The sequence below is a fragment of the Cervus elaphus genome, chromosome 1 (assembly GCF_910594005.1).
Source record: "Cervus elaphus chromosome 1, mCerEla1.1, whole genome shotgun sequence".
In the NCBI taxonomy this organism is placed as follows: domain Eukaryota; kingdom Metazoa; phylum Chordata; class Mammalia; order Artiodactyla; family Cervidae; genus Cervus; species Cervus elaphus.
In genome coordinates, this window is record NC_057815.1 from 54,260,080 (window position 1) to 54,277,363 (window position 17,284).

Sequence of the window (17,284 nt, forward strand, 5' to 3'; positions counted from 1 at the left end):
GTGGTTGGTAGTGGAGATGGTACAGAATCTTCTAAGAGATTCCTAAAAGGGTTGACTCCTTTGACAGTTGTGGGGTCTGGAGACATTCAGGAAGCCTGCTGACAGGGTGAAGTCAAGGAAGAAGTGGACGCCCACGGGGCCTGACCGAGGGCGAGACAGGACAGGCCACCCGGCCCACGCTTCCCTGGCCTCCCTGAGTCCTGGCAATCAGAAAAAGGGTTGAGAGCCGGCAGGTGGGATCCACGCAAGAAGCCCAGCGGTCGAATGGTAGGGTGCTGAGCCGAGCTCCCTCCGGAAGCCTGGAGGTTTCTGCGCGAGAGCAAGTGGAATACCCCTAGAGGTGGAATCTGCCGGCCTAGGACTGGGACTGGTGGCGCGCCCTCTCGGGGAGCCTCGGGTCTGGGGCAGCCAGCGCGGGCGCGGGTGGAGGCTCTGGAGCGTCCCTGGAGGGCGGGGGCCAGGGGCAGCCAGCAGGTGGGGCCCCGGGCCGGACTCCGCCCCCCGCACCCTCCCCGTTGGTCCGCGACCGCCCAGCCCCGGCCCCTCTTCCGAGCCCGAGCGCGATTGGTGGCGGCGCTTGTCGCTCGGAGGGGGCCGGGCCGCTGGGCTCCGTGGTTCTCCCTGCCGCCGCTGCCGCTGCCGCCGCCGCCGTCCTTCCAGCAGCGCGGGCGGGTCGGACCGCCAAGGCAATCGGCGCCCGGCGATGGGAAGCGGCGCGGCCGCGGATCCAGGCTGTGGCAAAGTTTCCCAGACGCTCGTATCAAGGCGCGCGGCTGCCGACCACCCGTGACTGCTCCGAGAAGGTCTCGGAGATTTTTAATTTGGAAAAATAATCCACCTCATTTCCTTTGTCAAGCTCTCTCTCAAAGCGGCCAGCGGCGGGAGCTACAAACTTGGGCACAGCGGCTCCACTGACGGCGGTCCGGGCTTTGGAGACCGTCGGCACTCAGGTGCTCCGGCGCCCGGCGGCCCCGGGCGTCCGAGGGGGTGTGATCGCGGGGGAGTCCCGGGTGCGCAGAGAGAAGGGGCCCCCGGGAGCTCTATATGGAGGAGGGAGCCCAGAATGGTGTGCACCAGGAAGACCAAAACTTTGGTGTCCACTTGCGTGATCCTGAGCGGCATGACCAACATCATATGTCTGCTCTACGTGGGCTGGGTCACCAACTACATCGCCAGCGTGTATGTGCGGGGGCAGGAGCCGGCGCCCGACAAGAAGCTGGAGGAAGACAAAGGGGACACCCTGAAGATTATTGAACGGCTGGATCACCTGGAGAATGTCATAAAGCAGCATATCCAAGGTACGAGCGCCCGGGGAAACTTGGGCAGCCCACGGGGCCGGGGAGTGCCCAGAGCCGTGCGCGGTGCGCGAAGGGTGGTGGGCATCTCTATAGCGACTGCGGGGCTCTGAGGCTGCAGACGCTTGGCGGGGCTGCGTGTATGTTCTTGCCTGAGTACGGGACCCTCAGTGTCGGCGGCCGTGCGCGCTTCTCCAAGGCACACGTGTGTGCACGGGGCTCCACGCGCGGGTGTATGCAGCTCGCTGGCGGTGTGGGGGCGCGCTGCGCACGTGTCCCAGTGTGCGTGTGACTACCGGCTAGTTGCTCGAGGGCTCTCGGGGTCGCAGACAGGTCCGGTTCAGAGTGTGGGTACGTGTGAATGTTGGTGTGTGTACAAGGGAGCGCTCAAAGGCAATCGAGCTCATTTGGCTACTGTAGGGCCTATCGGGAGAAACGTGAGAGGCCCAGGTCGTTGCCGTTTAGGACCTACAGGCTGCGGGACAAGCCGGAGCTGAGAAGACTGCACGGCCCTCCCTGGTCCCAGCCCGGCTGTGAGCGGCCCATAGGCGATTAGGTGTGCAGAGGGATCTGTGGCTAGGAGTGCTGTCTAAACCTTAGCGGTCTCCACCCGCACCACAGCGCGCGGGTCCAAGACCCTCTCCAACAGCAGGTGTTAGCTCGGTGAAGAAGCATGGGCGCCTGGAGCTTTGTCCACTGCGGTGGCGCCTCCGCCCAGGACTGGGAGAACCCGCCCTGGGCTGCCAGTGAAGGCCATTCCCTCCGGTAGCTCCACTCCCAGGCCCGGGGAGCGGCTGGGGCGGAGCAAACAGATCCGCGCGGGCTCGGTCTGGAGTCTTAGGCTGAGCCGGGTGATGCGTTCCAGGTCAGGGCTGGGGTCAAGGGGACGATGGGGTACGGAGCGCTCTCCCCAGGCGACCCTGTCCGATGAGCTGTCGGAGGCAGCAGATAGAGAGCCCCGGCTGGGCATCACAGGTCAGAGTGTGCACACACATGCCGGGCTCTCACGTTCACATTTCTTTTTTCTTTGCTTCTACTCCCTCTGTTTTCTACCAGGCTTGTCAGCTTTTTAAGGGCAGGACAGCGCCAGCAGAGCCTAGTTCACCTGTCAACCAGGCAGACTTTGGCACGTATCTGGTTGACTGTTTCTCTCCCAGGAGCACTCTCATTTGTTTACACATGGTTGTCAGGATCCAACCTTGCATCTGCTGCCCCTTCCATGGTGGGGACAGCTGCTCTCTCTGCATTTGGTTTGTATCCCCATATGTACAAAAGTTCCTTCCCAGGGGGAGGTTCAGGTGAGTGCAGGAGGGGTATACATATCCACAGTGCTTCCTGACTGATGACTTTAAAACAAGTTCATGGCTCTGACGCTTCTGCTTCACGGCTCTCCTTGGTACCTGCCACTGGGCCTGCGTGGCAGACCAATTTATCTCTCTGATGTGCCTGTTGCTGTGTTTCTGACTTGTCCTTTTCCATCCTGTGGGTCCAGATTGACAATTAGTCAGCAGTAGAAGTACAGTGTTTGCCTCAGGGTGATTCATAATGTTCCCAGAGGGATGCAGGCCATACCTTACTTTGACATTTCTAGTTTGCCCACAGATTTTAAGAGATTTTCATTCACAGATTCTGTGTGTGTGTGGGTGTGTGTGTGTTCATGTTTCTGGAAAATGATCCTCTTGTGCTTTCCAGTCTGGTCAGGGAGGAGGTGAGCAAGATACTACATTGGGAAGCAGTGAGGAGATCTTGGGATCATGGGCTCATCCCAGAGTGCACCTTTGTCATGTTGAATGTGGACCGTATCAGGTGATTTATAAGACTCTACATGAAAATGAGTGTGATGTGGAAGCTGAAAGGAGCCTTTGTGTTTTTGCTCCCAGGAAACCTTATAGCTATGCCTTGTTTGAAACTTTCAAATGTATACCTGAAAAAATTGAGAGGGGAAGAAAAAAAGAGGGAGCTTTATCCTTAAAATACATGGTGGTCCAGCTCTCTTGTGTATGTGTAATGACTGTTTATGAGTCCTGTGGATATTCAGAAAAGGCCAGATTCTCAGGTGGAAGGGTAGAAGCCATTGCTCATAGTGGGGTGGGGAAGGGCCAGTGACTTAGCAAAGACTCGCCATGAGGCAGAGGGAGGCATAGGATGCTTGGCTGCTGTGCCATGATGGTCTTGCCACAATTAGTGACAACTCCCCCAGTGATGCCAGAGCCATCCTTGAGCAAGTATTTGGGGCATTTAAAGTAAATTTGGGCTTCCCTGGTGGCCCAGCTGGTAAAGAATCTGCCTGCAATGCAGGAGACCCAGGTTCAATCCCTGGGTTGGAGAGATCCCCTGAAGGGAATGGCTACCCACTCCAATATTCTTGCCTGGAGAAGTCCATGGACAGAGGAGCTGGTGGGCTACAGTCAATTTAGGGATTTATCTTACTTATGTAAGGGGCCTGCAGTGTTTGGGACTGGCCAAGTGCCACTTTCTGAAGGCAGAGGGTGGGAAAGGAAAAGATCAGAGGCTTGTCTTTGCTGATATGGGCCCTTTACATGTATTCCAATGTCGAGTTTCCTCTAGTTAGTAGGGAAGGCCTTTTGAGCAAACCAGTTTACTCTGCTGAGCTGAGGGGGAATAGGGATAATAATAATAGTTAGTAGCTAAAAAATTATATAGCACCAGCTGTGTGCCAGGCATTATTTAAGTACTTTAAGTATGTTGACTTATTTAATTCTCCTCCCACTATGAGGTAAGTACGTTAGCTCCGTTTTACACATGGAGATTATATAATTTGTCTAAGGTGCAAGGATTTAAACCAAGCTCATGTTGCTTCAGGACCCATGGTCTTAACCGCATGCTAGGCTGTCTCTTAAGAGGGTCAGAGGGTCACAGGGGCAGCAGGGCTCTCCTAGAGTCACTGGATGGTGGGAGTGGGTGTCGGAGTTGGAGACCTCAGAGGGTGGCCGAGGGATGATGGAGTCATAGCCTTTCCACTTGGAGACTCTTCTGTAGTTAAACTCAGGAAGCTCTGGGTTTTGTTTCACACCAAAAGGCAGAGGTTACATTCACATAAGAAGTGTCTGTGGAACACCCAGGACAGTTCCTGACACATTTTCAGAGAGTGTGTGTTGGATAGCCGAGTAGATGAATGAATGAGCACACAGTGAGGGTGCCCAGGGCTGGTTAGTCATTAATGAAAGCGTTTCCATTCTCAAATGACTATGTTTTGCTTTGGAGCCTTGTACAGGCTCCTCTTTGCTTTGGAAGGAAAGTTGTCCTGGAAGCTGCAAATGTCACAAAATGTTCTACTGGATGTTCCATAGGACTTGCAATTAGAAGAGGCTTTGGAGCGTCACCCTGGAGCTACATTCTAGTCATGACTGAAAAGTTTATTTTCCTCTTGGGGGTTGCAGTGATATTTCATTTTAATTTGTTTTCTGATTGAATGATTTAATTAGATGGTGTTTGGGAATCTCTTGGGAATGTAAATTGCAGTTTTGATAATTATTTTTTAACCAGATAGATGGTAAATGAGAGGGTGGATAACTCCGGATTTTAAAAATAGCATCCTGATGGATTGGAAACTCAAAACAAATGTTAGGACAGGTTTGGTCTTGGAGGAGAAAGATGGAATTGCTGGAGGTGGTGCAGTGGGTTAAGTAGAGAGTGTGAAGGGGGCTGGAGTGTTGGAGAGCTTAGGAAATGGAAACGTGGGTTCACTTCTTACTGTGGAAGTCGGGTAGAAACCCAGACAGCTTCTCTTTTTTCTTGGTTAGTATCTTTTTTGAATCTAAAAAAGAATGAGCCAACATTAAATAAAATATTTTAAAATGTATAAAATTCCTCTAATTAATTCTAATCTAATGCAACTATTTTGTATTTTGACAATGCCTTCTAGCTTTGTCCATCTGGCTCCATATTTAAAAATGCAGGTGTAGTCATGGTTTACATGTAACTTTATATTCTGCTTTCCTCAGTTTGCTTTTTGTTAGAAGCATTTTCCAATATTTGCTACATAGTTAATTGATTTTGTTGTTGTTGTTCAGCCGCCCAGCCGTGTCTGACTCTTTGCGACCCCATGGACTGCAGCAAGCCAGGCCTCTCTGTCCCTCACCATCTCCTGAAGTCTGCCCACGTTTGTGTCCATTGCACCGGTGATTCTGTCCAGCTATCCCATCCTCTGATGCCCTCTTCTTCTTCTGCCCTCAATCTTTCCCAGCATCAGGGACTTTTCCAATGAGTCAGCTGTTCTCATCAGATGACCAAAATATTGGAGTTTCAACTTCAGCATCAGTCCTTCCAACGAATATTCAGGGTTGATTTCTCTTATCGATTTAGTCCTCACTTATTGGAGACCTGGCATGTGCCGGCACCACTGAGTCGTGACTTTGGATACAGTGGTGAATCCAGACCCTCCTGGTCCCTGTTGTAGTGAACGCATTTTTGAAGGACGATAGTATACTTTGTCTTCAACACAGGTTGGGTTTGAGTTAGCCAGTTTATTGAAAACCTGATTAAAGAAGAAACTAGAACAAAATATCACATACATGCATTAAATATTTTGTTTTACTGTGCATTTATTTCTCAGCTTTTGGATGGAAGGCCAAGGCTTTATCTTTGGTTTGGATCTGTTAAGGAAAACAGAACTAGAAATCTGACTTTGTAAACAGCTTCTTCATTGAATAAGCCACCGCCATAAAGTGCTGTTTACAAAGTCTGATTTCTAGTTCTGTTTTCTTTAACATCCATTGAGAACTTGAAGGTACTTATGAAGCAGTATAGTGGCCCACATTTTTATTACTTTGCAGTGACTTTGTTCATGAGTAATTTGACTGCTATTTATGTGATTAGTTCTATAAAGTCTTTCCAAAGCTTTAAATTAATTTTCTTTGAAATAACTCTAATTTTTTTTAGCAATGATCTTCCATTGGTTATATACTATGTAATTAAGTTAACGATGTTACAATGACAAGTACCAAGATTCTAAACCCAGGGTACTCTTGGTTGGCTTATAACTCCATTGTTAGCTGGAGATGTGAATGGGGGTGAGGGAGAGAAACTGTCACAGAGGGGCAATAGCATCCTGGTTTTGTTTTGTTTTTCATGGAGAGAAAGAAAATATGCTTAATATGGAGAGGCAATTAAGTGGAGATTTCTTAAAGAGAAGGCTTCCCTGGTGGCTCAGCTGGTAAAGAATCCGCCTGCAATGTGGGAGACTTGGGTTCAATCCCTGGGTTGAGAAGATCCCCTGGAGAAGGGAATGGCTACCCACTCCAGTATTCTGGCCTGGAGAATTCCATGGACTATATAGTCCATGGGGTGGCAAAGAGTCAGACAGGACTGAGTGACTTTCACTTTCACTTTCTTTCTTAAAGAGAACTTTTACTGTATTTTTAGTGACTGCATAATATTCCACCACCAGTATACCATTATTGATATAACCCCTTGCCTATTACTGAACATTTTCTTTTCTATTATAACTAATCAGAAATAAACATCTTTACCTCACTGTGTTCTTCTTTTGAATGACTTTAATGATGCATTTCCACAAATAGGATTACTACTGACTCAAAAAATTTGAGCAATTTTTATGAAAGATTGTTTTTCAAAAGGAAAATCTTTCTATACAGCCAACAGCAATATAATATTGTATCTGCTTCTCAGAGCCTGGCCAGCCTTGGGTGTTACCCTTCAACTTTTTCTGGGCAAATGTAACCACTATCAAATGTTCTATTCTTTTGCTTTGTACTCTTTTGATTACTGTAAAACTTAGCATCTTCTCCCTAGCCCTATGTTTGTTTTAACGTTGTACTGGTGTCCTTTGCTGGTTTTTCTCTTGGGATATCAAGAGATTTGCATTTTTTGCAATTTGCATATTTCATGTATGTGTTTTATTTCCATATATCATTAATTGATGAAATGTATATCATGCCTGTATTCTATTTTATACACATAATTTTTGCTTTGCACATATGCTTTAGGGCAGTGATTCTCAAACTCTGTCCTCAGGAGCCCCAAGCTTCTGGAAGGTTTGATCTGGGACTTAAGAAATAGAAGGGTCAAGTAAGGTCTCTTTGATCCCTCCTTTACCCATTCTCTCCCCTCTATGCAACCAATGATGTTTCTCTTTCATCTGTTTCATATTTGGTTTTCTGTAAGATATTTCATTTTTAAAAGGACTCTGGTTTCTTTTTAAAAAGGGGTTGAAAATCACTATTTTGGAAGAAAAGGAAACATCAGACTGTTAGATATCTTCGAGGGATGATGGTAGAGTAAAGAATTTAAGAGAGTAAACAAATCTAAAATGAAATTGAATTCCTGGGTTGTATTCTTGTAACATCTATTTACCCTTCTGAATACCATGATTAATAATGTATTACATTATATGACTAATTTCTAAATCCATTATCTTACTTCACTGAGTCAAGATCATCTGAACAATGGGAGAAATGGATTATTAATTGTTTTTGTTTCCTAAAATTTTATTAGGCATATTATGTGCATATTAATGTACCAGTAATAGTAATTAATTCAGTAACAGTAGGTTGCTCACCAAGATTACAAACACATATATGGTTCCTAAAAATCAGAAAATATCCAAGGCCCAGTTGTTGGGAGGGTTTTTTTTTTTTTTTTTGGTCCCCTTAGAGCTTTTGGATGTTACTGAGAATTGGCTGATGTCTTTCTCATCTGATCCCTGACTTGGCAGGGTTGTAAAGAAGAGGATATGATGTTTGCGAAATGCTTGAAGATTATTTGAGGAAAGGGTATCATTTAAAGAGTAAACTTATTTGTCCTTCAGAATGAACTGTGGCATGTGAAGTTTTAATAGTAACAGAGATTGATATTTTGAGAGAGTCCAATAGCAGAATTTAGAGGTTGAGCCCAATTATCTTTATTAATAGCCCAGGACCATATCTTCATGGAGTAGAAGAGTCTTGCCAAAGAATACGATGTTTTTTCCGTGGCCAAAGAATTTTCATTTTTATCCAGAAGTGTGTAGGCTGTAAAATAAATGAATTCCACATTCTTTCCCACTCACTTGACATAAATTGTTATTTGCCCTTGATAAGTAGGTTGATGTAGAGCCTCAAGGAGAATTCAGAATGAAATGCCGGAGAGCCACAGTTTGTTTTTCTGGTTTGTGAGGGCCTTGAAGGTCAGCTTCAGTTATTCGGATTTAGGTGGTCTGTGTTTTTTTTAAAGGTGTTTATGGGATCCAGAGCCAGTGCAAGGTTACTGGAACATCTTCACTAGCATCCTACAGGATTTCTGATGTCACTTAACTCGGAAACTTGAATGGGCTACTGCCTTGATGTAGAGCTTGGGAGTCTCTTTAGGATTGTTGCCACTTTTTGTTGCTTGGGTTCTATTTTGGAGACTAGGACAGATAGGGTGCCTTTTGAGAGGTATATTGGAGGGCAGTCCAGATTGAGCTGATATTACACAGAAGGTCCTTTGGGGAAACACCAAACTGGGTATGAGTGATGAATGTAGCCAGAAGGTGCCAAGGTGGGATCTGGGGGGAGAGAGAGATGCTGGAAGGGCAGTCCATCAGTGTGGCATGGGCCCTGTGGTAGAGAGCAAGGGGCAGAAGGGTTTAGGCTCACTGGTTGACAGTCTAGATTCTGTAAATGGTGGATTGCACTTTTATGCTGAACTTGATAGTCTCCCTAGGGCTGGAGTGCCTTGAATTCTGCAGAGACTTGATAATTCCATTGTGCCTACAGTTGTCAACTTAGCAAGTTTCACTTTGCGTTCGGGGTCAGAGTCAGTGCCATTCCACAAGGCAATGCTTGAGCACAGGCGTTCTCGATGCTCCCCGCTCTTCACACGCATGCCTTCACATGCAGAGCACATGCCCCAGGGCAGGGCCAGGACGATGCATGTCCCAACATGTTGCATTCATTCTGACTCCATCCCTTTCTCTCCCACTCGAGAAAGCACATTAATATTCAAGAGAATGTGATAACTTTGAAATGCCTTCAGTTCATAGTTAAACGTAATCATTCATATGCTTTGGTACTTAAATTATTGTTAATAACACATTACTCCACAACGGTTCCAACTTACAATATGTTGTGACAATGACTGGAAACAGCTGCTGTTCTGGAATCTTCGGTGTGAGTCTAAGTACTCTACGGACCCCGCTGAATGCAGATCACTGGAGCTTTAAGCAAGAGGATTCCTGATAGTGTGAACACTAATGCTTTGGTAGTTTTTTCTGGCTACACAATTATAGATTAAAATATGTTGCTAGGACAGATCATCCCAGTCAGTAGGTATGTATTTCTGAGATGTAGTTCTCTTTCACTGTCCAACATTCAATTTTAGGTTTGTGAAGGTTTGCTTTTGGGAGATGAAGCTGCCCTTAATGATGCCAGTGGAAAGCTTCAGTGTCCAACTCTAATGAAATAGTGACAGACTTCCTTTATGATGGTATTGCTGGAATGGTACTGGGGCTGGCAGACACACTTTGTTGGGCTACGTTTGTTACCATTATCCTCTCTGAGCTCACATAAACACAGTGTTTGGAGAGATCTAGAGAAGTGACATTAGCACTCATCTCCTCAGGACAGATAAGAGCCGTGGAAAATGATGCCTGAAGAGGAGGCTAAGGCCAGTTCTTCGGCATGATTGTGTTCACATCACCCACGTCCAGAGTTTGAGATTCAAAGTAGAGCACCTGTTTGAGATGGTTAGGTGCTGCATGTGTATTTTATTTTTTATTGTTATCTTGTAACATTTTTATTTACTTATTTATTTTTGGATGTTCTGAGTCTTTATTGCTGTGCATGGACTTTCTCTAGTTGCAGCAAGCTGGGGCTTCTCTTGTTGCAGAGCATGGGCTCTAGATAGGTGGGCTCAGTAGGCTCAGGAGTGCACCACTTCCTCTTGTGGTACACAGTCTTAGTTGCTCCAAGGGATGCGGGATCTTTCTGGACCAGGGATCAAACCTGTGTCCCCTGAATTGGCAGGTGGATTCTTAACCACTGGACCAATAGGGATGTTGCATCTTAAGTTCTGGTGCCTGGTTTGGCTTCGCTGGTATGACTTGCTTATCCATCTCTGTCCTGTGGGGGCTTAGAGTTAAAAAGGCCACTGAGATCCTGCAGGAAAGGGAAGGCAGTTCAGGGACCTGGGCAGGACAGGATTTGAAACTTGGGCTGATAAGTGTCATGCTAGTGGTATAAGACTTAGGAGTACAAGATTGCTTGGGACAATGAATTTAAGAGTTAGAAAGCTAGGGAGAGATTTGAAACTATAGAAATGCCAAATGAGGATGAAAGTTGAGAGATTTGAAGCTACAGAAATGCCGAATGATAATCTTAGCCAAACCCTTGATTTATTTTAAGAGCAACAGGCATATAAAGAATTGAAGCTGGATGATATCAAAAGGAACAGAGGAAGAGAACTACTCCTATGTGGCAGAGACTGGGCTAGACGCTGTCTATGCATGATTGCCTTTTATCTTCACTGCATGGTGAGGGTGAGTTTTAGAGGTGAGAACATTGAGACACAGTGACTTAGAGAGTTCGCCCAAGGCCACAGAGCTGCTAGGTGGTGGAGCCAAGAAGGGAAACTGTCTCCAGCATTTGTGCTCTCTCCAGAAGACGAAAAATGACAGTCTCACAGAGGAGGGACTGGAAGATCATGTCATCAAAGATGGTTTTCAAATGTAAGCTTAGAGGCCTTAGGTCTAGCAGGAGACTGATAAAAAAGGGATCCAGGCAGGCGGCTTGCTCTGTTCTCGTATAATTAAGGAATCTCGGAGTTGGGGTGCCAGCATGGGAGGCTCCAGAAAGCCCTTTCTCTGGAATCACTGTGAGGCCCCCGGGAACTTGGCCTCATAGGAAAAGCAGGGTGTGCTGGCTGCAGGCTAGACCTCATTCAGATTTCACACGTGACTTTCAAACTCCTACAATGTGCCAGGTCCAGTGCTTTCCCGTGCACTGGCACAGTCATGAGGCTCCTGGGGTGACCAACTAGTCCTGCTTGACTTCCCTCTTTTTAAAAAGTTTATTTATCAGCCACACTGCATGGCATGTGAGATCTTAGTTCCCTGACCAGGGATCGAACCTGCACTGCCTGCAGTGGAAGTGTGAAGTCTTAACCACTGGATTGCCAGGGAAGCCCAAGGACTTTCCCTTTTTTAAAACTGAAATTTCTGTGTCTGCAGAGGACCCTCAACCTTGGGAAAACCTGGAGAGTTGGTCACCCTCAGCTTCTCAAGCTGGTAAATTCTTTTCAATGGTAACTCCTAGCATCTTGGTAAAAATAGCTCTTCCGATTGTACCACATCCGTGTCTTCTGTTATCTGATCTTGAATGTTGACTTTGTCCCAAGAGTGGTAGAGGGGATGGTGAGGGTCCCGCAGCCCCTGCCCCATTTGCTCTGCCCACACAAGCTGCCTCCTCTCTTCTTTGTTATTCATTCTGCCTTAGTGCTCCCTGGTTTTTTTTTTTTTTTCCAGCTGTCTGAGCCTCTCTGGATTTGGAAAGGAAAAAACAATTGCTGTAAAGGAAAGCTCTAATAAAGTGGTTTGGGCACAAAACATCAGCAGCTGTTTATTTGCCCAAAACAGTAGGAGTCCGTATTAATAACCTTGTGAGTTATATGCTGGGAAGTTAAAAGTAAGCAAAAATCTTACTTGAGACCCACAGATGTGACTTTATTTCTTTATTGAACTAATCTCTCTTCCTGTTTATGCTGGTGACATTTTCTATTATCCATGTGGAGGATCCTTTTTGATCTTCTGTTTCAGATTTATTTAGCTCTGCCTGGGTAGGGTCCCAGAGCAGAGAGGTTTTCTGGTTTCTCTTTATTGCAGTTATGATCCTTGGTGTTTATGTGGTTCCTGCCTCAAAGGATCTTGATGAGCGGGACAGGCTTTTTGTAATTAATCATCATCATATTTCTCTGAAGGGAGAGAAGGAGCCACCAAGTAACGGGCGGGGTGTTGGTAAGGCTTTAGACCTGCCTCACAGTTGGAGAAGGAGTCTTTTAACATTTCTAAATCTCACTTTAATAATAAGCTGATCCTCTGATTTACTTTGCTTTCTAAAAAGAGTATATGGGAGGAAAGTATAACAGGCAAGAATTATGACGTATACTCTCCAACACTATAATTGGGCCAGACTTTTAAAAAATTTTATTAGAACCTGAGGGTCCTCCCCAGTGGCTCAGGGGCCAAAAAAAAAAAAAAAAAGAAAAGAAACAACAACAACAACCCACCTGCAATGCAGGAACCACAGGAGATGCGGGTTTGATCCCTGGGTTGGGAAGATCCCTGGAGGAGGCATGCAACCCACTCCAGTATTCTTGCCTGGAGAATCCCCATGGATAGAGGAGACTGGTGGGCTACAGTCCATAGGGTTGCAAAAAGTAGGACATGACTGAAGCAACTTAGCATGCATGCATGAGGATTTATATTGGAGAATCCAAAGGAAAACAATGGAAGAAAATTTTTATCAATGGTTCAAAAATTAAAATAAAAGAACAAAGGAGAGGAGGAGTTGTAGAAATAGCTCTGAACTTGTCTAGAGAAGAAACTGGAAGAGGAAGAGAATCAATATCTGTTGAGCACCTGTTACATGCGAAATGCTTTACAGGTGAAAACTCATTTTAACTTTGTAAGCAACCCTATGGGATTATGTTGTTACGCCCATTTTACAGACGAGGAAATCAAGTCTCAGTGACTGTAGTTAACTTGTCCTAGGTGATGCAGTTAGTAAGTTACCTCTGTCAAGTTCCTTAGTATGGAGCTAGGCACCCTTCTTGTTTTTCTGCTCCAGTGATGCTAAGCAAGAGAAAATAGGATCATCCCTTTCTCTCAGTAAGAAGGCTGCAGGTGATGCTGGAAGGATGCATGAGAGGAGCAGGACCCTGAGGTGGGTTCCCAAGTGACTGTCAGTGCCCTTCCCTGGAGGTGCAGGAGGTGACCTGTGCCAGGGACTGTCAGGGTGGAGTGCTGTGGAAGGCTGAGAAAGACTGCAGGCCTGGCTCTTCACAACCAGCAGTATCTCTGTTTCTAGGAGAAGACTTCAGTTCAGTTCAGTCACTCAGTCGTGTCCAACTCTTTGCGACCCCATGAACCGCAACATGCCAGGCCTCCCTGTCCATAACCAACTTCTGGAGTCCACCCAAACCCATGACCATAGAGTCGGTGATGCCATCCAACCATCATCCTCTGTCATCCCTTTCTCCTCCTGCCTTCAATCTTTCCCAGCATCAGGGTCTTTTCAAATGAGTCAGCTCTTTGCATCAGGTGGCCAAAGTATTGGAGTTTCAGCTTCAACATCAGTCCTTCCAATGAACACCCAGGACTGATCTCTTTTAGGATAGACTGGTTGGATCTCCTTGCTGTCCAAGGGACTCTCAAGAGTCTTCTCCAACACCACAGTTCAAAAGCATCACTTCTTCGGTGCTCAGCTTTCTTTAGAGTCCAACTCTCACATCCATACATGACTACTGGAAAAACCATAGCCTTGACTAGACGGACCTTTGTTGACAAAGTAGTGTCTCTGCTTTTTAATATGCTGTCTAGGTTGGGCATAACTTTCCTTCCAAGGAGTAAGCGTCTTTTAATTTCATAGCTGCAGTCACCATCTGCAGTGATTTTGAAGCCCAGAAAAATAAAGTCAGCCACTGTTTCCCCATCTATTTGCCATGAAGTGATGGGATCAGATGCCATGATCTTAGGTTTCTGAATGTTGAGATTTAAGCCAACTTTTTCACTCTCCTCTTTCACTTTCATCAAGAGACTCTCTAGTTCCACTTCACTTTCTGCCATAAGGGTGGTGTCATCTGCATATCTGAGGTTATTGATATTTCTCCCGGCAATCTTGATTCTAGCTTGTGCTTCCTCCAGCCCAGTGTTTCTCGTGATGTACTCTGCATATAAGTTAAACAGGCAGGGTGACAATATACAGCCTTGACGTACTCCTTTTCCTATTTGGAACCAGTCTGTTTTCCCATGTCCAGTTCTAACTGCTGCTTCCTGACCTGCATATAGGTTTCTCAAGAGGCAGGTCAGGTGGTCTGGTATTTCCATCTCTTTCAGAATTTTCCAGAGTTTATTGTGATCCACACAGTCAGAGGCTTTGGCATAGTCAATAAAGCAGAAATAGATGTTTTTCTGGAACTCTTGCTTTTTCGATGATCCAGCGGATGTTGGCAGTTTGACCTCTGGTTCCTCTGCCTTTTCTAAAACCAGCTTGAACATCTGGAAGTTCACCGTTCACGTATTGCTGAAGCCTGGCTTGGAGAATTTTGAGCATTTCTTTACTAGCATGTGAGATGAGTGTGATTTGCAGTAGTTTGAGCATTCTTTGAGATTGCCTTTCTTTGGGATTGGAATGAAAACTGACCTTTTCCAGTCCTGTGGCCACTGCTGAGTTTTCCAAATTTGCTGACATGTTGAGTGCAGCACTTTCACAGTGTCATCTTTCAGGATTTGAAACAGCTCAACTGGAATTCCATCACCTCCACTAGCTTTGTTTGTAGTGATGATTCCTAAAGCCCACTTGACTTCACAGACTTAAGTGTGAACAAAACCATCCCCTCTGCTCATTCAGAGTAAAGTTTCACTGAAGTGTCTTCCAGGATCAGGGGATGGGGTCAAGTTGGGGGCCGTGACGGGGAGTGTGGCATATAGAGGAAACTGCAGACATGTCCAGGTTTGCCCATAATTCCCATTTAATCAAGAAAGCAACATATCTGGGCTCAGGTGTATAGAATGTGGGCCCTAGTTCTGTGGGCAGGTGTTGGAGATGGACCCCAGATCTGGCACTGAGGCTTGGGGTGGAGGCTTGGGATGGTTGGAAGAAACTATTTCCAAGTTCCTGTTCCCCTCTCCTATGACTCAGAGTTTGGCAGTGACCTGGGAGGTACTCCTGCCTTCTGTAGGTCACGTGCTTGGATTCTTTCCCTCCTTCATCCAACAAGCTTTTATTAAGCACCTAGTAAGTGGTGGAGGTATGTCAGTGGAATGAAGACAGACATATGAAGGGTTTGCAATGAAGTGAGGTAGCCAGGTGCCTTCTGATAAGGAGAGGCTTGAAGGAAATTAGGCGTGAGCTCTGTCTGGGGTAACAGTTCCCGGGGGAGGAAACGACCAGTGCACAGGGTCTGAGATAGGAGTGGGCCTGGTGTATGTGGATTTGAGAACAGTGTGGCCAGGGCAGAGTGACTGTGGGAGAAAGGGAGAGGGGGTGAGGTCAGGGAGGGCCAGTCGGGGAGCAGGTTGTACAGGCCTTGGAGGACACTGTGAGAGAAATGCTCTGGGAGAAAGGGGGAGCCCCTGGAAGGGGTAGCAGAGGAGCCCAGCTTTTAAAGGCACCAATCTGGGCTCTTCTGTGGCCACTTCTAAACACCCCTTATGGGCTTGACTCTGTGCTGGGTGTGTCAGGAAATGACAAAATATGTAGGACACGGTCCTTCGCTTTGAAAATCTCATTGTCAGGCCAGGAAGACAACCCAAGAAACAGCTGACGATCTTTTGTAAACTAACAAATGTAGTGAGGGTTAATATTGAATTCTCGAAGAGTGTGCTGGTAGAGCAGACTCTACGGAGGAGCTGGGATTTAAAGACACATCTTTGGAGAATGAGGAGGATTTACAGGAGTGGAATAGAGAAGATTAGGAGAGGGTAAGTTCAGGCATTAAGTAAAACCAACAGTTACCTGGAAGAGGGAAACCGGAGTCTTGTGAATGGTGGCAAAGCGTGTGCAAGCAGACAGTGGTTGGAAGCAGTGTGGCCCTTTACAGACTGGGTGACCTTGGGCAAGTCTCTTCACTTCCCTGTGCCCGAGTTTCCCCAGCTATGGAAATGAGGATGACTGCTCCTTAAACCCTGTAGAATTGTTGTGCTGATTAAGAGTTGAAATTAGTTGAGGTGTTGACTAAATGCAGAAGCAGACAGCACCCCACCCTGCCTATCACGTGGTGGGCATATGGTGGGGAGCACATTCCTTCCTTCAGTCTTCCATTTTCCCTCTTCCCTTCCTTCCCACAACCTTTTCCTCTTGGAGCTGGCATAGAAAATACGGTCAGGGATACATTTTCTGGTTCTAACACCTAGACTATCAACCTTGATCCCTGTTTCAGTGAAGCTGACAGGATGAGTGTGTTAGGACTTCCCCAGTTAAGGCCAGCCTGGGACGGTTCAGCTTTTGAACTGTGGTGTTGGAGAAGACTCTTGAGAGTCCCTTGGACTGCAAGGAGATCCAACCAGTCCATCCTAAAGGAAATCAGTCCTGGGTGTTCATTGGAAGGACTGATGCTGAAGCTGAAACTCCATTACTTTGGCCACCTAATGCGAAGAGCTGACTCATTTGAAAAGACCCTGATGCTGAGAAAGATTGAGGGCAAGAGGAGAAGGGGACGACAGAGGATGAGATGGTTGGATGGCATCACCGACTCGATGGACACGGGTTTGGGTGGACTCCAGGAGTTGGTGATGGACACGGAGGCCTGGCATGTTGCGGTTCATGGGGTTGCAAAGAGTTGGACACGACTGAGCGACTGAACTGAACTGAACTGAGATGGTTCAGAAGTGAGGTTAGAGGGGAGCCCAGCCTCACACTGTGACATTTGGACACCTGGAGTGTCTCAGTTTGATTTGACTGTTGCCTGGAAATCTTTAAGCCCACCAGCCTGGGGACCTGCCCTCATTTGTAGAGAAATATTTGTTTTGTAAAATAAAGCCCACTTGGCATCACAGTGATCCGGGGACAATGTTAGGAATGCACTCTTTGTAGAAACCTGGTGGGAGAGTTATGCAAGGTATCCTGTTACCTGGTCAGAGAATCTCTTTTCCTTAAATCCCTGGTGGTGGAAGAGCCTCCTGGAGGAGAGAAGTGTTTTCTTCCATCTCAACCCACCTCCCAACAGAACTGGAGCTTCAGCAGCCTGTCTTCCTGCTGGGGGGAATTTGATTTAATGCAAAGCAACGTGACTTATAATTTCAATTGCAGGCAGGAAGGTGTGATATAAGACAA

At 46.6% G+C, this 17,284-nt stretch overlaps 1 protein-coding gene across 1 annotated transcript in view; it reads left to right on the forward strand.

Moving 5' to 3' along the window:
* The first annotated feature begins 577 nt into the window (after positions 1-577).
* The window catches only part of GALNT18 (polypeptide N-acetylgalactosaminyltransferase 18), a 349,951-nt gene continuing 333,244 nt past the window's right edge, over positions 578-17,284 (forward strand). The window contains exon 1 of the mRNA XM_043902975.1: positions 578-1,298. Within this exon, the coding sequence (XP_043758910.1) occupies positions 1,064-1,298 (235 nt within the window). The 5' untranslated portion in view covers positions 578-1,063. The remainder of the gene's footprint in view (positions 1,299-17,284) is intronic.